Source organism: Xenia sp. Carnegie-2017, unplaced genomic scaffold (assembly GCF_021976095.1).
Source record: "Xenia sp. Carnegie-2017 unplaced genomic scaffold, XeniaSp_v1 HiC_scaffold_20, whole genome shotgun sequence".
Classification (NCBI taxonomy): Eukaryota; Metazoa; Cnidaria; class Anthozoa; order Malacalcyonacea; family Xeniidae; genus Xenia; species Xenia sp. Carnegie-2017.
Genome location: NW_025813483.1, coordinates 3082306 through 3103469, shown reverse-complemented (window position 1 = coordinate 3103469; position 21164 = coordinate 3082306). Strand labels below are relative to the sequence as shown.

The window sequence follows — 21164 nt, the reverse complement described above, 5'->3', positions numbered from 1 at the left end:
TTCTTGTTTTTATAGAGATTGGTGATGAATGGACAAATAGAGATTGAGAATGAAGAAGTAGAGAGTTATTCTTAATATAAAAATACCTCAGATATACAGGGAGCAATGATGGCAGACCGCAATTAAAATTACATAAGTTTTTATGAAGTTTAACGACATACAATGAAAATTTAAAATACTTTTGATGTGTGATGAATGACAAAGTAAACATTTTTCGAGAATTTTCATTTTGCATGACCAATGATTTACATGATGACATCTCAGTGTAAAATGTTGTTTGAACTATCCTGATATAGAACACGGTTACATGGATGATTATCCAGTATTTTCTCCAATTCTGTTATTTCACAACGTAATTTCTCAATCTCCGTTTCCAAATTCTTGTTACAAACTTCAAGATATTCGTAAGACTGCAACAAGAACAAACAGATTTAGTTCGCACAACATGACCCAGTCACAGGAAGTGTTAACCAAGGTTGCCTAAGAAATACGCCGTTAAAGCGCTTTTCTGGGAAATCCTCGTGCTTTACGAGGTGTATAAAAAAAAGGTATCACACAGTCAATATTTTGACTGGGAGAGATAATTAAATTGTTTTCCAGTTTATTATTATCATTGTGCAAGGCCTGTTTTAAATACAGATCTGTCGCTTGTAAAAAATCCCGCGTTTTCAAAAATTTCAGCGCCATTCATGCAAGAAAACCCTAAAGTACTGAGAATCATTAAATTTTTTTCTTACTATTACTTAGTTTAAAGCATTTTTTCAAGAAGTATACTTTTTTACTCATACACCCTGTGTATTTAATCAGTTTACTAGCTAAGATCATTTGTACTATTCTTCAGAAAAACCTAGTCACTCGCTGTTGATTATAACTGCATGCGTAAGATTTGCATTGTACAAAAAAATTTATGGAATAAATCTACTTTGTTTTCACATCGCCTTTGACATTGCGTCTTGCATTCTTAATTTATCAAGTGAAAATGCGCGGGAAAAAATGTCATAGCAACGAGACAATGAAGAGAGAAAAGACGCAAGCGGATACCTCAACGAGACTTCGTACGTGATCTTTACGTTTTTTTCTACATTTTGAAGCAGCAAGTTTGTTTCTTTCTCGTCTCACGCGTCTCTTTTCTGCATCATCATGGTCAGACTATAAATACAAATGATACAAGTGATAGGTATTTTTGAACAAGTCTAAAATTCTGAATGTTGTCATAGTTTCGCTGTTGGGACCCTTGACTTGGTTAACCCCTAATCATGGGCTTTATATGAAGGTAGCTAACAAATTTTATGAGAGAAGAATAGTTTGTACTGTATCTTATTGATGACAGAAATATGTCTTGTCGTCCTTGTTAAAACACAACAAACCGATTTCATTTTATTATTTTCATTTCCAAAGTCGTATATGTAGTCTTTGTTCACGTCGGCCTCCATTGACTGCTGTATTTCCATTCTCAACGGACTGTCGTCTTCTTTAACCATCTCGTGGCCTATGACGTCATGTTTATTCACGCGATCATGCTCGACGTCATGATATATAAAGCTTGAGATGGTAGACGTTGATGGCTAAATATGGATAAAGATGTAAAACAGTAGATTATTAACATAAGATAGTCGTATATATAAAACAAAGTGATCCTTTTAAGTGTTTACTTTGAGAAAAAAAAGTGGAGTTTCGTTCTTACCTCAAACACATTCTCTAAGCCAGGCATATTTACGTCGATTTCATTAAAAATCATCGCTCGCAATAACAACGCTAAAAATTCTACTAAATGAAGCGACTTATCTTGTTATCATTGGCCAATAAATGAAAATTTCATTAAAAGGAGATGATTTAGCATCGGTTTTAGTTGCTTGAATAAATAGTTGAAAGTGAAAATGTGAGTCAGCGAGGCTTCAAATATTGACAAACAAGCGAGCAGGTACCAGAATAAAAAATCACTTAAACTCATTGAGGCAGTAAACTAAAGTATTTCTTTCTTACAAATATATCGTCTTTTCACAAAACAATTATCTGTTCCCCATTTTTTACGATGTATCAACAAAGCACAGTTTACATTCCATCTTGGTTCATCGTCTTTCCAATCTTTGTACTTCATTGCGCTATCATCTACCCAAAAAAAATCTCCATCTCCTCCGTGATAATACGCTCCTGAGGAAAAAAAACGGGGGGTGTCGGGTCACTGCAATAAAATGGTTGTATTTTGTTCATTCTCACTCACCTAGCCAGTAATAATATAAATGTAAATCATTCTTTTGAAGATAACTACGTAGTTTATGTTCCTCTGTTTTGCTTTTTAATGTCAAAAGATCAGCTCCACCATCAAGACATATTTTTCTTCCATGAAACCACGACAAAGGTTCATTGTAAGCTTTGTAACAAGCTTTATCGTGTTGAAACCATCCTGATGGACACGTAGCTGAAACAAGAAGATCAATTCCACCTCTTACCTTTAACCATTTATAAATTACAACCTAACATGATGTGCACTTTGGAGATTCCATTTTTGATAATGAAATTGGACTAAAAACATTTTTAAATATTGAAACCAGCTTAAATACTTGGCAAAACATGCTGCTCATCTGTGCTAAGAGTAGATCAAGCAAAATCTCTCAATATTCAGATGATTTTAACCAATCATTGAGCAAAGAAATTTCTGAGGGAAAATTCATTCAGATGATTTTAACCAATCATTGAGCAAAGAAATTTCTGGGGGAAAATTCATTCAGATTATTGTAACCAATCATTGAGCAAAGAAATTTCTGGAGGATTTTTCATTCAGATGATTTTAACCAATCATTGAGCAAAGAAATTTCTGAGAGAGAATTCATTCCATTTTGCATCTGACTGTCATGTATTTTCTTTGCTATATAATCGTGATGGGAGATTACCAGTGACTTGTTTTATGTAATTTTATTTTATTTTCTCTATGTTCCTCAATAAAAACAGAAGTCCTCGCTGTTAAAATACTCACTACACTTTCGTCCATAACACGGCTGTTTACCAAGCGGTTTTGTGGAGTTTGAACAAAAACTTGAACTGACTTGTTTCATATCTGACTTTGCGCAAAAAATATCACGATGTTTAAAACCGGAGCCACAGTCTGTTGAGCACTTCGTCCACTTTTTTGTTCGCCACATGTAAGGAAAATCTATTGTCAACAAATGCAGAAAGAAAGGACTTTGTAAGGACTATAATTTTTATCCAAGTTACGTAACTTATTATTGTTATAGTCAATGTTATTACTATATACTAATATTTTGTTTCGCTGAGCACCAAAATGATTCGTTTTTCCATATGAGCTCTAACGACTCAAAATTGACTTTTCGAATAAATCTTCGGCAAATGGTTATTGGGTTAATACTTCTGTAAATGCTTATTGGTTTATATTTCTGCAAATGGTTATTGTTTAATACTTCTGTAAATGCTTATTGGTTAATACTTCTGTAAATGCTTATTGGTTAATACTTCTGTAAATGCTTATTGTTTAATACTTCTCCAAATGCTTACTGGTTAATTCAGCAAAAGACTATTGGTAAGTACTAAAGCATGGAAGTTTTTGTTCTTAGTGGTAAATACATCAGAGAATGCTGTTTTGATACTCGCGTCCATTAAAGAATATAAAGAGTTTTGAAACCTAACTACGAGCGAAAACAGCCTGTATAGAAGAGATATGACAACTAATTGTGAATATATAAACTTTGAACTATTTACTGTCCATATTTCTTCATTACCGGCACATCCATAAAGTATATTCACTTTAGCTGCGTCAGCTGCAGTCACATTTTCTCGTTGTCCCATTTTATCCACATAGTTTTTATCCAAAGCCTCGATTGTAGTTAAATATCCAGTGCGATTCTTCGTCAATTTTGCAAAGTAATCCTTCCCATAATGCATTATACTCATGTAGTCATATTTCACTGACGAAGTATTGGCCAAAAAATGTCGATACTTGCGAAATTGATCTTCTTTGCCTATAAGCAACAACAAATTTATCAATCGTATTGTGTTATAATCTCCACATTCACAAGGTCTGCTAACCAGGTAAAATATTTTTCCAAATGATCTTGACGTAATTATCACGATCCTCGCGCGACTGTTCATGCCAAAGACCCAACGCATGACCCCATTCATGAATTAAGCTACCAGGAGGGCATAAATCACCCACTCTGATTGGCTGATAACGACCGATTCGGCCAATCATTGATGCACATCTAAAAAATAGTTTAATTCATGAATGACCATCATTGACAAATGACCATCATTGAAAAATGACCATCATTGACAAATGACCATCATTGACAAATGACAATCATTGAAAAACGACCATCATTGGCAAATGACCATCATTGGCAAATGACCATCATTGACAAATGACCATCATTGACAAATGACCATCATTGACAAATGACCATCATTAATAAATGACCATCATTGACAAATGACCATCATTGACAAATGACCATCATTGAAAAATGACCATCATTGACAAATGACCATCATTGACAAATGACAATCATTGAAAAACGACCATCATTGGCAAATGACCATCATTGGCAAATGACAATCATTGACAAATGACCATCATTGACAAATGACCATCATTGACAAATGACCATCATTAATAAATGACCATCATTGACAAATGACCATCATTGACAAATGACCATCATTGAAAAATGACCATCATTGGCAAATGACCATCATTGACAAATGACCATCATTGAAAAATGACCATCATTGAAAAATGACCATAATTGACAAATGACCATCATTGAAAAATGACCATCATTGAAAAATGACCATCATTGACAAATGACCATCATTGAAAAATGACCATCATTGGCAAATGGCCATCATTGACAAATGACCATCATTGAAAAATGACCATCATTGGCAAATGACCATCATTGACAAATGACCATCATTGAAAAATGACTATCATTGGCAAATGACCATCATTGACAAATGACCATCATTGAAAAATGACCATCATTGAAAAATGACCATCATTGGCAAATGACCATCATTGACAAATGACCATCATTGAAAAATGACCATCATTGACAAATGACCATCATTGACAAATGACCATCATTGACAAATGACCATCATTGAAAAATGACCATCATTGACATTGTTAATCTTACCGTCGACTTTGAGGGTTACGTTCTCTGAACAATTGTACCCAGTCTCTGTGATTTCTCCGCTGAACAAATTTGACGCAAGTTTTCTCTTGCCACTGGCGCATGCCCGCCAGGAAACGTTTTGCAACCTTCGTATGAGCTAAAGATGATAAATAATAAAGTTTGATTACGGCCATTAAATCTGGTGTAAAGCAACTTTGAAAAGTAACTATCAAAATGAAAGAGTAGGAGTCTGGTACCTACCAGAAAGAAAGGGAAAGAGTCTGGTGCCTACCAGGAAGGAAGAGTGAGAGTCTGGTGCTTACCAGGAAGGAAGAGTGAGAGTCTGTTGCTTACCAGGAGGGAAGAGTGAGAGTCAGGTGCTTACCTGGAGGAAAGAGTGAGAGTCTGGTGCTTACCAGGAGGGAAGAGTGAGAGTCTGGTGCTTACCTGGAGGAAAGAGTGAGAGTCTGGTGCTTACCAGGAGGGAAGAGTGAGAGTCAGGTGCTTACCTGGAGGAAAGAGTGAGAGTCTGGTGCTTACCAGGAGGGAAGAGTGAGAGTCAGGTGCTTACCTGGAGGAAAGAGTGAGAGTCTGGTGCTTACCAGGAGGGAAGAGTGAGAGTCTGGTGCTTACCAGGAGGGAAGAGTGAGAGTCTGGTGCTTACCAGGAGGGAAGAGTGAGAGTCAGGTGCTTACCAGGAGGGAAGAGTGAGAGTTTGGTGCTTATCTGGAGGGAAGAGTGAAAGTCTGGTGCTTACCAGGAAAGAAGAGTGAGAGTCTGGTGCTAACATGGAAGGATAAGAATAAGTCTGATGGCTATCAAAACTTAAAAGTGAGAGTTTGATGATTATCCGACGAGAGAAAAAAAAGATCAAAGAAAACATTATAATCGCCCATCCACAAAGAAAGTGAAGTGTTCGGTGCTCATGTAGAAAAGAAGAATTTTCTCTGTCCATGAAAGAAAAGGAAGATCTACAACAACTTCCATTAAAATTAAACAAAAAAACAAAACTTTCTACTCACACAGACTAGGTGGAACATAATACGGTATGATATTATTTGGCCATATCACCATAGCAACTGAGATTGGCAAATTACGATTATCGTGATATAGAATACTGTGCGGGTTCACAATTAGAGCTTTCTGAGCTTTAGTTAGTATGATGTCATCTTCAAAATCCTCACTGTCAGTAAACGTCTCTCCTAAAGTAAGATGTCTTTTTCAAACTGGGATTATTAGGGGATGAAAGAGGTGAAACTGGGATAACTAGGGGATAAAAGAGGCAAATTTTGCTTAAAATGAAACTACCTGTCAAAGAGTAGACATTCATCGCACCAATAGCTCCTTCTCCATTAACGCATTTCTTTGACGGACGAAAGGTTTTATATAGAGGATATTTATGCTTTCTTGCAAGACATTCACCTTTGTTGATCAATGCAAATATTGAATAACCTTTGTTCATTGTCACCGCAGCACATTTTTTAATGGAGTCGAGCCTTGAATGAACACATGTAGAGAATTGAAACAACAAAGCGTGTTAAAACAACTAATCAAAGATCGCATGCAATTTTATACAATTCGCTATGAGTCTATGTCTTTCAAACATAGTAATGAGTCTATGTCTTTCACACATAGCTATGAGTCTATGTCTTTCAAACATAGCTATGAGTCTATGTCTTTCAAACATAGCTATGAGTCTATGTCTTTCACACGATATATAATTTGCTATGAGTCTATGGCGTGTATCAGTTTGGTCTTCAGACTCACATCTTAATCAAAGTCAGACTCTCATTTTAATCAAAGTCAGACTCTCATTTTAATCAAAGTCAAACTCTCATCTTAATCAAAGTCAGACTCTCATCTTAATCAAAGTAAGATTCTCGTCTTAATCAAAGTCAGACTCTCATCTTAATCAAAGTCAGACTCTCATCTTAATCAAAGTCAAACTCTCGTCTTAACCAACGTCAGACTCCAGTTGAAATAAATTTAAAACCTTTTCATAATTCATATTTAAACGTTACCTTTGCCAGTAGAGACCATCCAGTTCATCGTGGTAATTCTCCAAATCATCAAAATATTGCATTGGGTTTTCAACTTTCCAACAGCCAAGTGATATAAACTTATGATCAAAATCTAAATATCGATAAATGTAGAAAAAATAAAGTCAGAGAGAGATAGAGAAGAGACTACAAAAGCTCATTAATTTCTTAACAGTCTACGGAAAGAGGAAAGTATATTTGCGTGTTATAGAAATGGCAAGTTTTTATAGTTTGAAAATTTGAGATCCCTGCTTTGGATCCAGTAAAAAATTGTAAATCTTTTATTTACTTATCTTGTATCTTGACGAGAGGATCAAAACAACAAATTAAAGAAAAAGATAAGAAACAATAAGTACTCATAGGAGGAGAGGGCAAAACAAGTTAAATTTTAGGGGGAAAGGGATCATCATAAGTTGTGGAGTGCAACAAAAACAAAGATAATGAAGAGTGAGGAAAGACGAAAAGAAGAAACGCTTCAACGGTTTGAGCGTAAGATCATAACAGGTGTTAAATAATGAAAGTAAATATTTTCTATGTTCGAAACATTGAGAATATAAAAATTATACAAATATTCATCAATAAATTTAATATTTGTAATGAATTATGATTTTTAATCAATGTGTAATACATACCGATTTTTGAAAACAACGCTTTGGTCGCTTTCCATGTTGAGTGGCCAGCATAGACCTTATAAAAAAAGACTGCAAGAAAGAAAATTCTGGAGATAAGTTTAATACCATTGCACTGCATTATAAAACTGTGTGATCAAGTTGAAACTTTATGTACACTGCCTTGAATATGGAGTGTCGAAAGACTTCTGCATATTATTTAGATAAACTGATGTTGTGCGAGAAAAAATCTGGCGTCTATGATGTAATTATCCAGTTTAAGAAATGAAGAAGGAAATATGTATACATAATTAACCTTCCATCCCCCTCCCCAAAGACACCATTCAATATGTTTAATGTTAAAAGGATCATTGGAAACTATGTAAAACTTGCGATGATCTCCGAAGATGACTACCGCTAAGGTTGTCGAAACGTCAGTCAACAACAACAAAAACAGTCCTTCTCAGGACTATACCAACCTGGACGATCTACATTTACAAACATGTAACGATACTCCCGGGTTCAAACCATTTACTTTAACACATCTTGGCTTTAAAATGAATGGTAAAGTCACAAACAAGAGGAATGAAAAATATGTTTTGATATGTTTACTTTTAAAGCATTGAACAAAATGAGTTCAAAATAGCTCGTGCCGTTTATCTTCAAAAAACATTGCAAAAACTTTGCATTTTCTATTCTTCACTTACAAGTTTGATAAATAATCTGATCCCTGCAAGAACCAAATTGAATTATCGATACAATTTTCATGGTCATAAGAAGAACAAAGTGATTAAGTTATTAATAAAACAAACAAACAATGTTTATAATGTGGGTGTGATTAAAAACCCCAAATCACACAATAAGTTAAGGTATTATGAAAAGTGCATTACATACAATGACAAATGGACCGCATATCACAAAAAATCACTGCAAATAATGAGGAATGGACAGCATATAATGACAGATGGACTGCATATAACGAAAGTATCACTGCAAATAATGACGAATGGACAGCATATAATAATAAATTAACAAGACGTAACAAATGTCATGGCATAAGACAGCTCTGGCATTCCATATCGTGTGGATTACTGTAAAAATATGCAGGCATTTAAGGCAGTACTTAGCAGCATGTATCGATGTTGACTGGTGAAATGTTAAAGTATCAAATTACGTTAGTTAAAATGATATACCTATGTTCAAACGAAGATCAATTTATATCAAGACTAGCAGACTGACAAAACTGTTTTAAGTTTAAGTAAGTATACAGGCTACAAATAAACGGTGCCAGTCTTGTAAAGTATAATAAAGATGAGCTTTGCATATTTGTGCAAATACAGTATATACAATATAATACTGTCTTTAGTTATGTGAAGTAAAGTTTATATTTGCCGTCCCGTAATTCTTGAAATATATGAGTTCCACATTTTAAGTATTTGCTTAAGACCGTGTTAGAAAAGCCAGTGAGAATAAAATTAACTTCTTTTCGTCTTCGCTCGTCATGAAACACACACGAGTTTAAACGTCTCATATGATGCATTTTGCTTCCGAAATATTCTAATACGTCAGTAACACAGCTATACTAAAAATTGTAGGTAATAAATTCGACATTAAAATTGTTGTACGTAGTTTTATTTGAACCACCAAAACTATCAATTTGTGTAGTATCAACTTTGGAGAATTGTTAATCCAGTAACGTGTGTGAATCCAAGAAAACCAACATTTTGATTTCTATCCACGATAGAAAAGTGTTAGGAATCACAAGCTACATACAAAAAAGAGAAGATAGAAATATATATATACTGAGGTAATTATTCATAGAAAAATGGCTTCAGGAATTAATATTGAAGTGAGCAAAAATGATGTGGAAACTAAAGATAAAGAAGGAATTGATAATCCTGGCTTTAAAACAAGGTAATGATGATAGCTACGTCAGTCTCTCGTCATACAAAAACAATTTTAAATTCTTTCTTCTCAATAACGAAGAATTTCAAAACGACGTTTTCAGCCTGCATAAAAATACTTCAGCAGAAAATAATAATCTAGCGACTGCATGTGATTAACTCATATTAATGCATTGAAGAGAATATTGCAGTGGGAAAATCTGTAAACTGCACAAATTTCTAAGAAATTAATCAGCGGAAATTTTCGAGTCTTTGAAAAACACACGCCTGAATTGTTTTCCAAATGGCGCAGAAAATCATAAAATTATACCTGACACGGCAGGCCAAAGCCTGACTTATAAATTAATTTTTATATAGCACTAAATCAACTGATTATTAGGGTTTTATGAACATTAAGTTGGGACATGACGATTGAAATTTTCTTATTTTAGTTCATAGTATCAAATAATTACCAGAAATTTTATATATTTTCACATTATTTTCGCGTACGACTACAAATTAAATTATTTGTTTATTTATAAGTAATACGATCCCGTGTGAAAACATATTTGGAAAATATCAAAAAAATGCGCCAAAATCTAGCCAATCGTAATCACAAACATGATATAAAGCTTCGTCATTTGGTAAATCAATATTATTGTCGCATTGCTTCTTATTTCACATTATTTGTTGATAAATGGTACATTGCAAGTGTTATCCAACACACACAATCTTTGCAGAAAAATAAATACCATTATACAAAACATTTTATCCATTTAATCAGGTAAGGTAGTGAGCCATTCAGCTTCATCGTTGCATAACGCATTAATTTCACTGTTTGACTACATATTGTATATATCATGTGGAAAGAACCTTCCCGTATGTTTTGTATTCTAAAAATCTAAGATAGAATTTTCATTTCTTTTCGCATTAGTTTATGATATTTAATTTTTTATTTAACAGAATGGCAAATAAAGATCGTAGTGGAGACACTTTATTACGGTTATCTTCAAATGCACCTAATTACTCAACTGCTGTTGAGGTTAGATTATTGAATTTTGCATATATTACATGAATTATTGCATTGAGACGTAAATATGCAATAGAAATACCCACACGTATAGAAATGCTGAGATTTTGGAATTATTTTGAGAAGGACTACCGCCTTAGTTTAATTAGGTTTTTATGACAGCTTTCTCACATTTCGCGGAATTAAAGTGTTTGTGCCAAAGAGAGATGATATCGCAATAAATATATCGAATGTCGATGAACCATATGGAAATCACATCATGGTTGTACATAGAAACATACAAACTTGAGAATGCAAGTCATTTGAAGTTATCATGTAAAAAGTCATGTGTTATAAATGTGATAAGACTCTTCGCATCACTTGCCTTCACTTACTTGTGCTTACTCGAGCGTACGCGTAAATTGTGCTCAATCATTCAACACAAAGCTTTATGACTTTATCTTCATTTACAAATTGTATTTCGTAAAACAAAAAATGCAAGTTATTTCTTGGTGTAAATTTATAAACTCACGCACTTTATGGTACGTAATTTGTTGAAATTAATTTATTAATTAAAATCACCATCTCCTGTAGTTAAGTATGTCAATATTCCTTCTTTAAATATTGTGTTATTAACAAGGCGATTATGAGTGAAACATCCACCTTCTTTTATATTACACTAAATGTAATAATGTGAGAAAAATCATAAATATCATCAATTGTTGTTTTAAGAACAAGTGAGCAAGCTATGATTATTGAATATTTTGCATAATATGAGCAAATATGCAGGCTGGCTTTGCTACTGTCCACAAGACAATACTATAGCTATAAATTTTTATTGATAACTTTGATTATAATTTCTGGGAATGTTTCTCTTATCTTTAGAGTTTAGATCAATAAAATCTTTGTAATCATTTTGTTAGATTGAGTTAGATGACTCAGCAAACCAATCGACCAATGAGAAAACACCTCAACAGCACATGACATATGAAGATGAAAAGAAGAAACCATTACGTAAAGTTTTGGGTCAAGTTTGGCGAAGGCATTGGATAACCATTGTTGTGGCAGCTCTTGATTTTATTGTAATTATTTATAGCATTTTTGGAATTATGAAAGTTGGTTTTACTGATGCTGCTGGTTTGTTTGGTATTGGTGTATTTGTCTGGTTTTGTTTGACATGGATGGTTTTTTATGAATACTATGGTGCGGAGATTCAAGACAGAATTATTACACCATTCATGCAGAAAATTGATGAACATTGGACGTACTTAAAATGGTAATTAATTAGAAGTACAGATTAGTGATTCCGAAGGTTCTTTGATTAAAAAAAGAAGTACCTAAAGTATATGAAAGATCCCTAGAGTAGAACCAAAGATTCTTAGAATACACCAAAGTACCTAGAATACATAAAACGTCCCTACCAAAGTACCAAGAATATACTGAAAATATTTTAGAGTGCCAAAAAGATCTTTAAGAATGTTCATTGTACTCTCTAGAGTGAACCAAATGCCTAAAGTATACAAAAAACTCTCTGTGTGCACAATCTAAACTTTGCTGTTTTTAGGTTAATTTATGGTGTATTGTCGATGGGCATCATAGTGTTTTTGGCAGTAGATACAAGAAAGAAACCAATTCGATTCTTGTCATTGTTTGGTCTTGCAGTATATGTCTTCATTGCATATATTTTCTCAAAACATAGATCAAAGGTTTGTGAGAATAAGATATGGATTTACTGGGGAGGGGAGGGAGGGATTTCCCCATAAAATAAGCACAAGAAATTATGATGTACTTTTCAGACATTCAAAATATCTCCTAATAAATCATACGAAATATTGCATGACCGTCTGATGCAAGTCTGGTATGGCATGGTTACACAGACAAAAAGTAGCCACCGAAATCTAATCCAAACTACAGCATGCACCCCACATACATGTCCATACATGCAAATATTTTTTTACTAGATTTGGTCTGATAAGCTTAGACTTTCCCTCCCTGCTTTATATAGTTGTAAAGTTGAGAACAGGAGGGGGTGTTTAAGCTCATCTGATCAAATCAATCCAAATGAAAAAATTTCATTTATGATCGCACTACCTCATCTAAAAAATCATCCTGAAGTCATCCTCAATTAAAATATCAGTTTTAATTTCGTAGTTTTATTTTTACTCATTCTAATTTTTTTAAAGATTATTTGGCGTCCAGTATTATGGGGTTTTGCATTACAATTTATCTTTGGTTTACTCATCCTTCGTACAACGGCTGGAAGGAAGAGTTTTAAATTTGTTGGAGATCAGATTAGTATTTTCTTGGATTATACAGACTATGGCGCAGTCTTTGTCTTTGGTAGTAACTTTAAGGAACACTTTTTTGTATTCAAAGTACGTTAAGTGAAAAAAAATTCACAGTTTCTTAACAGGGTACGATTAAAAAAACTGAACAGATTTTTTCGTGTTTTATTTAGGTGCTACCAGTTATCATATTCTTCAGTTCGGTTATTTCAGTTTTGTATTATTTACGCATTATGCCAATGGTTATAAAGAAAATTGCTTGGCTTATGCATGTCACAATGAAAACGTCCGGCAGTGAATCGCTAAATGCTGCAGGAAATATCTTTATTGGACAGGTACGTAAATCTTCATACGCATATTAAGATCTGCGCTGTGCAATTTACATAGATCTTCGCTAGGTTATTGTTTCAGATGAAAGTGAGTGGTGAGCAAAAGAATGTCATTAAAAACCATTATATGAATTTTTTAAGACTGAAGCTCCACTAATGGTACGGCCATTTCTAGAGAGTATGACAATGTCCGAACTACACGCTGTAATGACGGGTGGTTTTGCTACGATAGCTGGCGGTGTTCTCGCAGCATATATATCATTTGGCGTAAGTCCATCACATCTTCTGTCTGCATCCGTCATGTCTGCTCCAGCAGCGTTGGCCATTTCTAAAGTTATGTATCCAGAAACTGAAGAATCGGAGACGAAAACCTCAGACGACATTGATGTTCCTAAAATGTGAGTTCTCTGAAGTTACGGTGTAAAAGATAAATACCTTTTCATATTTTTGTACTGTCTAATGCATATTGTCCCTATTTTATACAAGTATTTTTTGTTCATCGCCCAGGAAAGAAGTTAACGTTATCGAAGCTGCTGCATCAGGAGCATCAAACGCCATTCCATTGGTAGCAAATATTGCTGCAAATCTTATAGCATTTCTCGCCTTTCTTGCCTTCATTGATGCAGTTTTGTCATATGTTGGATCTGTAGTAGATTATCCTGATCTAAGTTTTAAGGTAAGTGGTATTTAGAGTTGTCTCTCGAGACTTTCTGCTCTGAAACCAGGTGCTAAGACAACGTTTCCATTCAGCATCACTAGGCTCAAAGACAACGTTTCCATTCAGCATAACTAGGCTCAAAGACAACGTTTCCATTCAGCATCACTAGGCTCAAAGACAACGTTTCCATTCAGCATAACTAGGCTCAAAGACAACGTTTCCATTCAGCATCACTAGGCTCAAAGACAACGTTTCCATTCAGTATCACTAGGCTCAAAGACAACGTTTCCATTCAGCATAACTAAGCTCAAAGACAACGTTTCCATTCATCATCACTAGGCTCAAAGACAACGTTTCCATTCAGCATCACTAGGCTCAAAGACAACGTTTCCATTCAGCATCACTAGGCTCAAAGACAACGTTTCCATTCAGCATCACTAAGATCAAAGACAACGTTTGCATTCAGCATCACTAAGCTCAAAGACCACATTTTTTGTTTTTATTTCAGTTCATATGTTCCTGGATACTTCGACCTTTTGCGTTCATCATGGGAGTAGATTGGGATGATTGTGGTATTGTTGGAGAACTCTTGGGAACTAAGACATTTGCAAATGAATTTATTGCTTACTTAGATCTTAGCCATTACATCGAAAATGCAAAGGAAAATAATGGTGGTAGAACAATCACTGTAAGTCTTACTGAAGAAATAATTTGCTTTTCCCGGACCCCTGAAAATTGCAGAAAGTCTTACGTCACGCCTATGTAGGATCGTCGAGAAGGGGGGCGTGAGAAAAGATTTGCGGGTTTTCTGTTCCTCAGAGAGCAACAAATAATACTTCTTGAGAAATTCCTTCACCAATGCCTCTCTCTTTTTTTTTACATCAGGAGCGTTCTCAAATTATAGCAACATACGCACTTTGTGGTTTCTCTAATTTTTCCTCCATTGGTATTCAAATTGGAGGAATGGGTCCTCTCGCCCCCAGTCGACGTAGTGATCTCGCAGTGTTAGCTCTGAGAGCGCTATTGGCGGGAACATTGGCTTGCTTTATGACAGCTTGTATTGCAGGTTAAGAAAACTTTGTGTTATATTATTTTGATCGTATTGACCTAAGCTTGCTACGTATAACTTTTTAATTGTAGTCTACAATCTTTTACCATGTTTATAAATGTAGATCGTCCAGGTTGGCATAGTCCTGAGAAGGACTGTTTTTGTTGTTGTTGACTGACGTTTCGACAACCTTAGCGGTAGTCATCTTCAGAGTCAAATGGCAGTCATCTTCAGAGTCATCTTGACTCTAAATATGACTACCGCTAAGGTTGTCGAAACGTCAGTCAACAACAACAAAAACAGTCCTTCTCAAGACTTACAACTGATAACGATACTCCCGGGTTCAAACCATTTACTTTAATCTTTTACCAATTGATAATTTTAAAAAATATTTATAAAAGAAACTCCGAAAACAGAATCGTCTTGTACAACTCGAGTCTTGACTTTTCAAGATGATTCTGTTTTCGTTTCTTATAAATATCAATAAATAAATAAAAATAAACTGTGGTGTACATAGTCAATGTTCAGGTTTAGTCATACAGAGAGTAAACACCAATATATTTATGACACATGAACAATCCCGCGGGCTGATGACGTCACTGTTGTCAAAAGACAGAAATTCAAAGCAATATATCGCATTATTTCAGCTTCACTAAGCTCGAATCATAAACAATAAAGCTTCAAATTTTGATTTGTTTTATTTTACTAGATGATAAAATTTCCTAAATGATACTTTTGACTATTTACTATAAACGATATTTTTATCCTAAGGATAATGTTCAAAGTATGTTTAAATTTTTTATTGTCATCTACGCCTTATTTAAAAAGAGTTTTTCTTCTTTCATAGGAATCCTTCTGTAAAAGCTGCACTGCGTACTGTGGAATTTAACTTACAAACTTTCTAAAGTAATCTATCAAAATTTGTAATCGCTTGATTCAACTCGTGTTAAAGTATAAAAATTTGTAATTATTTAATGGTATTTTAAATACAATCGATGTTTGTTGTCCAAGTCCTTGTCTATTTTTTGTCATTCACAACTTTTGTACACATAGTTATACGTAAGCTTCATTGTTTTTTTATTATTTATTTTTTCTGGAGGGGGGAGAAGTTAACTTGCCTGAATTTCTAACATGTCCAAGTGCCATTGTAGTAATTTATAATCATTTGCAAGCTTTCTGTTTTATATGAACTTCTTGAGTAAACTGTAAAGGCTTTTACTACAGAGTGAAAACGCCATCCAAACGCGATGTTAAATCTCTGTCATCTGACCTGCACAAGATCCATGAATCTCACAAGTATACCTGTATGATCCATGAATCTCACAAGTATACCTGGATGATCCATGAATCTCACAAGTATACCTGGATGATCCATGAATTACACAAGTATACCTGAATGATCCATGAATCTCACAAGTATACCTGCATGATCCATGAATTACACAAGTATACCTGAATGATCCATGAATCTCACAAGTATACCTTGGATAATGATCTAGGGATGTTAAAAATGTACCTGGATGATCCCTCTGTACAAAGATAATACTGAGCACCATGTACTTCCGTTCAATGCTCACTCCTTTCAGAAGCACTTTCCCAATATTGCCTCGTTTGCATTTCACAAAGTCTTGAAATAGTTCTTTCAAAAGCAAACAGTTCTTCTTCAGCGGTAAACAAACTTAAACTTGAGCTCTCAACCTAAAATAGTAACTTCACCTCAGTATAACAATTACGTTCAATATTTGTGACATTTCCATCGAGAATTAAGAAATGATCGTTGATGTAGACAGTAAACCTTTATCTACCTCATTGATCCCTAAATCATCCATTAATGCTCGTCGGTTATCATCGTGATCCCTTGATAATGGTGATGTTTGAAATAAATTCTCCGGTGAAGCTTCGGCGGAACAGATGATTCTGACTTCGTTGTCGTAAAAATTGTCGATCATGGTGATGAACCGTCTCGCCTCAGTCCTTCTTAGTAAATTCATCACGGGTATGTGACGTATAATGATGACGTCAAACTCTTTAGATAACGTGATGTAATCGCTGGCAGCTAGAGGCTGGAGATACGAGACATTTATGTATTAATGATCAAGTATCCGCTAAACGTAATACTTCATATTATCAAAGTTGTACCTGCTCACAAAGTTGGTTGAAAGTAAAATCTGCCAGTCTCCCGCATGAGGCAGGCACGTGCAAAACACGGCCAAAAACATGAAGATCACGTGGTTCTTTCTCGTATCCATCGTGTTGTTGCTGAGCTATTCTGTTGAATATCTCATCTAAAGTATCATCACTTTTTGAATCCAGGGAACTGAAAGAAATATATTTAATATTTAGCTTTTAACGTTTATAGGGGTGGTTACAAGGTTTAACATACGATGTAGGGGTGGTTACATGGTTAAAATACCCCTACAAGCAAGGTATGATGTCTAACGTATCTGTGGAAAATTTTTCAAATTCGCAAATTGTGTTCTTTTTATGGTGGTTTAAGTTGCTTTTTTATGGACCTCGTCCGTCGTGGTATGAAGCCTGGGTCGAGCCAAATTCTGACATCATCCAAGGTAGTTGGTATATATATACTGTATTGATGAATCCCTTGCATGACGTCCACAGTATGTCATTTGTGACTTTTCTATCAACAGACAAGGTCCATCAAAAGATATTTTTGACCACTTTAAATAATCGGAAAAATGGAAAAATCTCAGCAAATTAAAAGCTTTCCATTTTTACATTGCATTTAAGATCATCTTTAGAATTGGTGTTGTATAAGGTCATGATTAAATGATAAGACAACAGTAATCAGTTGTATTTAAGATCATCTTTAGGATTGGGATATACAAACTAAGGCAACTTAACTCACCTAAAGTAAACATTTTCCTCAAATTTAATATCTGAAACAAACATAGAAAGACTTGTGAAAAATATAAATTACAGTTTCACATTGGTAAATGTATCTAACCTAGTCGACGATAATCCACATCGGAGTCAAGACAAATCACTTCACATTTGCTCTATAATCATGAATAAACAATGAAATACAAAATTTTTGAAAACCATCAGATGAAATCTTTAAAAGTAGGTACCTTCAATATTGGTATGAATGGAACAAAATTACTTCTTTGTAATCCATTTTTGTATAAATCTAGACATTGAAATAAGCCATGGAATTTTTGTTTCTTTTTTTACATCAACACATCCTTGGATCTTACCATCAGGTGATCTGTTTGATGTTGCTATGACAACAACACCATATTCAAATAGAGAAGTAAATAGCCGGCGAAGAATCATCGCATCAGCTATATCAGTCACCTATCGCAACAAACATACACTCTTTAACAGCCATCAGAGTGCTTTAGTTCAGTGATCAGTTCTTACCTGAAACTCATCAAAACATAGCAACAATGACTCCTCACTGATCTCTTTAGCTAAAGGTGGAATAGGATCGGCAGATGTTTTAGATTTACTTCTCGATGGTAACTTGCTCTTGAAATGATGAATACCTAAAATATAACAATTTCATTAACATTAACACTATAAATGTAATATTTATAAAAAAATTCACAAACACATAAACATCCAAACTCCACATAATTACAGATGAACTGTAATAATTGGATTCAACAAACTTACGGCTGTGTACATCCATCATGAAAGCATTAAAGTGGATTCTTTGCTTATTCTTTATATCAACATTCTCGTAAAACATATCCATCAACATTGTCTTACCACAGCCTGAAAAATACCAAATCTACAATATTAACAATTTAAAATGAATGGTTGAAGCTCTGGAGCATCAATAAATGTTTGAAGATGTTGATTTAGGCAGTTAATGCAGTCATCAAAAGGCTGCTGGTGTTGACAGTATATATACATAAGTAACCTACCAACCTACGCTACCATATAAATAAACTCCTTTCGGGGTCTTAAGTCCATTGTTCAAACTCCCCATTAACTGTAATCAAAATAAGAAATGAAATTAAAACATTTACAGTATGAGATACAGATTGTAGAACTGTAATTTATCACCTTTCCAAATAATCCAAGTTTTGTTGGTTTATACTTGACAATGTCTTCATTTAGTTTCTGAAGTCTTTTAACGACATTCAGTTGATGTTTATCTTCGTGTAAAACCGCTTTCTCGACCAACTCATTGTAAATACTGATAATATCTGGAAATAGTTCGTTAATTATAAAAATTGTTAAACACGAAATTCAACCATAAAAGAAAATGACGACATTAAAATTATTAAAATAGTCAGCTGATCTTTCATCTTCTGTTTAACTCCTGATGTAGTGTGTTTATTCTAGTTTCACTTAAGATTTCAAATCTTTTAATTCACAAACAATTAAACTTACTAGAAAATTTAAAATTCGACAAATAAAACGATCTTCTGAAATGTAGATTTCGACCAAAGTCATTCAAAACAAAATATCGTTTGTGTCTCCCTATGTTTGCCCAGCAAACACTAACCATATTCTCTTTGATATAAAACTTAGCTTACGGTAAACATTAGTTAAAAAACAGTAAAACACAACTCAAATAAATGCGATAAAATACAAATTTTAATCAAAATTTCTCAAAACATCGTCTGACGCGGGAAATACAAAAAAAAATTATCTGCACGGATAAGGCTGCACGGATGACGCAATCTAATAGCAAAAATTGAAGCCGGAAGTAAATCTGCCCGAGTCGAAGTTGAGGACCCACTTTTCTATAGATTTGTATTACAGAATCACAGCTTTTGCAATATTTTGCCTTTTACGCGTTTCTAATCGGGGCAGTTTTTTTATCACAACTATAGAAAGATAAAAAGAATATTTTGGAAGAAAATTTAAAGGTTATTTCGACTTCACAACGCTGTGACACTTGATTCGCAAATTTGAAAGAATGAACAACTTCGATATTATACAAGCTTTTTCTGAATAAGGCGTATGATTCTTCACTGAAAATCGATTCGAAATACAGATTTTAAGATCCTAGACTAAAGCCGTGTAGATATTATGTTTTTCAACCATCTACATTCTTATCAGAAGCGAAAACTGTAAGCGAATATATTTGGACTTGGTTTTCTGGTCACTCTGGTGTGGAGAAATATACATGAACCATAAAAGTTTATGGATTCTTTTCAAATCCTGCAAGACCAAGCAGCCAAATTGATACCTGACCTGGTTGTACTTTCTCTGAGTTAGTGTTATAGGATCTACACTAGAAAAATTTGTTACTTATTTCAAGACCAAAATACTTTAATGATTATAATACTTGTGTGACTAGATGTAAAAATTTAATAAATAATCTTAAATCAAATTTAAAAAAGGGACTACAGAAATCTTTCAATAGCTATATCGGAGACTGGAATATTCTTCCTGATAAATGAAGACTTTACCAAGAAGAAAGTATTTTTAATGAACAATAGCAATTCGCAATTTTTACTATGTATAGATTTGATTATTGCTGAAAAGCATCATTCGATGATCTTGGACATTTGTAAAAAGATTTTAAATTAAACTAGATTAAATCAAAAGTTAAGCTTTCAATTGGGCATGTTTTTAAAACTACATGATTTATTAGACTTGGTCAGTTACTCCACAAATGCAAAATAATTTAGCAGTGTAGGAGTTGTTTTTCTTGCCAAATTTACTTATTAGTAAACCAGTGCTCAAAGGCCATACTCAAAACATCCCAGTATGTTTTTCTGTGTAAATAGTTTTTTTGGCTCAGTTGGTTGAAAAGAACAAGTTTTCCCAAATCATGTGGCCATTACTTGTTTGAAACATTGTTCATATCCTTCGCAAATGTCAGTTAAACTTTGATCAAGATCACAAAAACTCGTTCTTTTAAACAACAAATGACTTACTAACATATGGGACCCACAAACAGACCAAGTAGTCTTATACAAGTTTATATATCATATGGTTTTAAAGACTTACCAAATTAAAGGTCGTCATTTTCGCTTCTGATAAGAATACAAATGGTTGACTGAACCTAGCTTTTACCCTAAATTCGTCCACCATCATAAATTCTACATTTCAAATAGATTTTGAATCCTTCGTCTTATTTCGAACAAGTTTGTGTATCGTAGGGTTTCTCACTCCTTCTAATTTGCGAATCAAGTTTCACAGCGTTGTGAAGCAAAATAACCTTAAATTTTCTTCGAAAATATTCTTTTTAT

At 34.1% G+C, this 21164-nt stretch overlaps 4 protein-coding genes across 7 annotated transcripts; 1 reads left to right on the top strand and 3 right to left on the bottom strand.

Annotated features, from left to right (window-relative positions):
* Positions 1–50: 50 nt before the first annotated feature.
* On the bottom strand, positions 51–1873 carry LOC124441473 (jun dimerization protein 2-like). Its single transcript, XM_046991953.1, has 4 exons — positions 1685–1873; positions 1368–1565; positions 1042–1149; positions 51–410 (listed from the first exon to the last, which is right to left on the bottom strand). Exons 1-4 carry the CDS (start codon positions 1736–1738, stop codon positions 261–263), a joined length of 510 nt encoding a protein of 169 aa, XP_046847909.1. The 5' UTR covers positions 1739–1873; the 3' UTR covers positions 51–260.
* Positions 1874–1950: 77 nt separating this feature from the next.
* On the bottom strand, positions 1951–8095 carry LOC124441471. The gene is made up of 10 exons (XM_046991951.1): positions 7801–8095; positions 7151–7262; positions 6438–6625; positions 6152–6331; positions 5151–5286; positions 4042–4214; positions 3735–3974; positions 2975–3151; positions 2222–2419; positions 1951–2151 (listed from the first exon to the last, which is right to left on the bottom strand). Exons 1-10 carry the CDS (start codon positions 7916–7918, stop codon positions 1964–1966), a joined length of 1710 nt encoding a protein of 569 aa, XP_046847907.1. The 5' UTR covers positions 7919–8095; the 3' UTR covers positions 1951–1963.
* Positions 8096–8863: 768 nt separating this feature from the next.
* LOC124441469 (solute carrier family 28 member 3-like) lies at positions 8864–15998 on the top strand. Of its 3 annotated transcripts, XM_046991948.1 has the most exons (12): positions 8864–9034; positions 9442–9690; positions 10623–10701; positions 11592–11944; positions 12233–12374; positions 12852–13043; positions 13127–13288; positions 13424–13680; positions 13790–13958; positions 14449–14628; positions 14826–15006; positions 15836–15998. In XM_046991948.1, exons 2-12 carry the CDS (start codon positions 9602–9604, stop codon positions 15847–15849), a joined length of 1818 nt encoding a protein of 605 aa, XP_046847904.1. In that variant the 5' UTR covers positions 8864–9034; positions 9442–9601; the 3' UTR covers positions 15850–15998. The 3 variants fall into 3 exon arrangements, with proteins under 3 accessions (XP_046847904.1, XP_046847905.1, XP_046847906.1); XM_046991949.1 differs by lacking the exons at positions 8864–9034; positions 15836–15998 and having other exon boundaries at positions 9493–9690; positions 14826–15011; XM_046991950.1 differs by lacking the exons at positions 8864–9034; positions 9442–9690; positions 10623–10701 and adding an exon at positions 10933–11210.
* LOC124441472 (AFG1-like ATPase) lies at positions 9062–19608 on the bottom strand. 2 transcript variants are annotated; one of them, XR_006946973.1, is made up of 13 exons: positions 19351–19608; positions 19021–19163; positions 18883–18946; positions 18625–18726; positions 18370–18494; positions 18204–18303; positions 18078–18136; positions 17954–18005; positions 17855–17885; positions 17128–17305; positions 16794–17051; positions 16505–16686; positions 9062–9541 (listed from the first exon to the last, which is right to left on the bottom strand). XR_006946973.1 is itself a non-coding variant. In XM_046991952.1 (12 exons), the coding sequence occupies exons 1-12, from the start codon at positions 19466–19468 to the stop codon at positions 16555–16557; spliced, it is 1362 nt and encodes a 453-aa protein (XP_046847908.1). In that variant the 5' UTR covers positions 19469–19608; the 3' UTR covers positions 15935–16554. The 2 variants fall into 2 exon arrangements, 1 of the variants encoding a protein (XP_046847908.1); XM_046991952.1 differs by lacking the exon at positions 9062–9541 and having other exon boundaries at positions 15935–16686.
* Between the last annotated feature and the right edge of the window lie 1556 nt (positions 19609–21164).

Bases quoted from the DNA above. Each gene is read 5' to 3' on its own strand.
- LOC124441472 (XM_046991952.1), bottom strand. From the start codon at position 19,468: ATGGTTAGTGTTTGCTGGGCAAACATAGGGAGACACAAACGATATTTT. The intron at 17,886-17,953 runs GTTAGATACATT...TGTTTGTTTCAG, and splicing joins TGTGGATTATCGTCGACTAG to ATATTAAATTTGAGGAAAAT. The intron at 17,306-17,854 runs GTGAGTTAAGTT...TATTTCTTTCAG, and splicing joins GAGGAAAATGTTTACTTTAG to TTCCCTGGATTCAAAAAGTG.
- LOC124441469 (XM_046991948.1), top strand. From the start codon at position 9,602: ATGGCTTCAGGAATTAATATTGAAGTGAGCAAAAATGATGTGGAAACT. The intron at 13,044-13,126 runs GTACGTTAAGTG...TGTTTTATTTAG, and splicing joins AACACTTTTTTGTATTCAAA to GTGCTACCAGTTATCATATT. The intron at 13,289-13,423 runs GTACGTAAATCT...GAATTTTTTAAG, and splicing joins GAAATATCTTTATTGGACAG to ACTGAAGCTCCACTAATGGT.
- LOC124441471 (XM_046991951.1), bottom strand. From the start codon at position 7,918: ATGCAGTGCAATGGTATTAAACTTATCTCCAGAATTTTCTTTCTTGCA. The intron at 6,626-7,150 runs GTAACGTTTAAA...TGTTCATTCAAG, and splicing joins GATGGTCTCTACTGGCAAAG to GCTCGACTCCATTAAAAAAT. The intron at 5,287-6,151 runs GTGAGTAGAAAG...TATCATCTTTAG, and splicing joins TTATGTTCCACCTAGTCTGT to CTCATACGAAGGTTGCAAAA.
- LOC124441473 (XM_046991953.1), bottom strand. From the start codon at position 1,738: ATGATTTTTAATGAAATCGACGTAAATATGCCTGGCTTAGAGAATGTG. The intron at 1,150-1,367 runs GTTTGTTGTGTT...TTGTATTTATAG, and splicing joins AAAATAATAAAATGAAATCG to TCTGACCATGATGATGCAGA. The intron at 411-1,041 runs GTATCCGCTTGC...TTCTTGTTGCAG, and splicing joins ACGTACGAAGTCTCGTTGAG to TCTTACGAATATCTTGAAGT.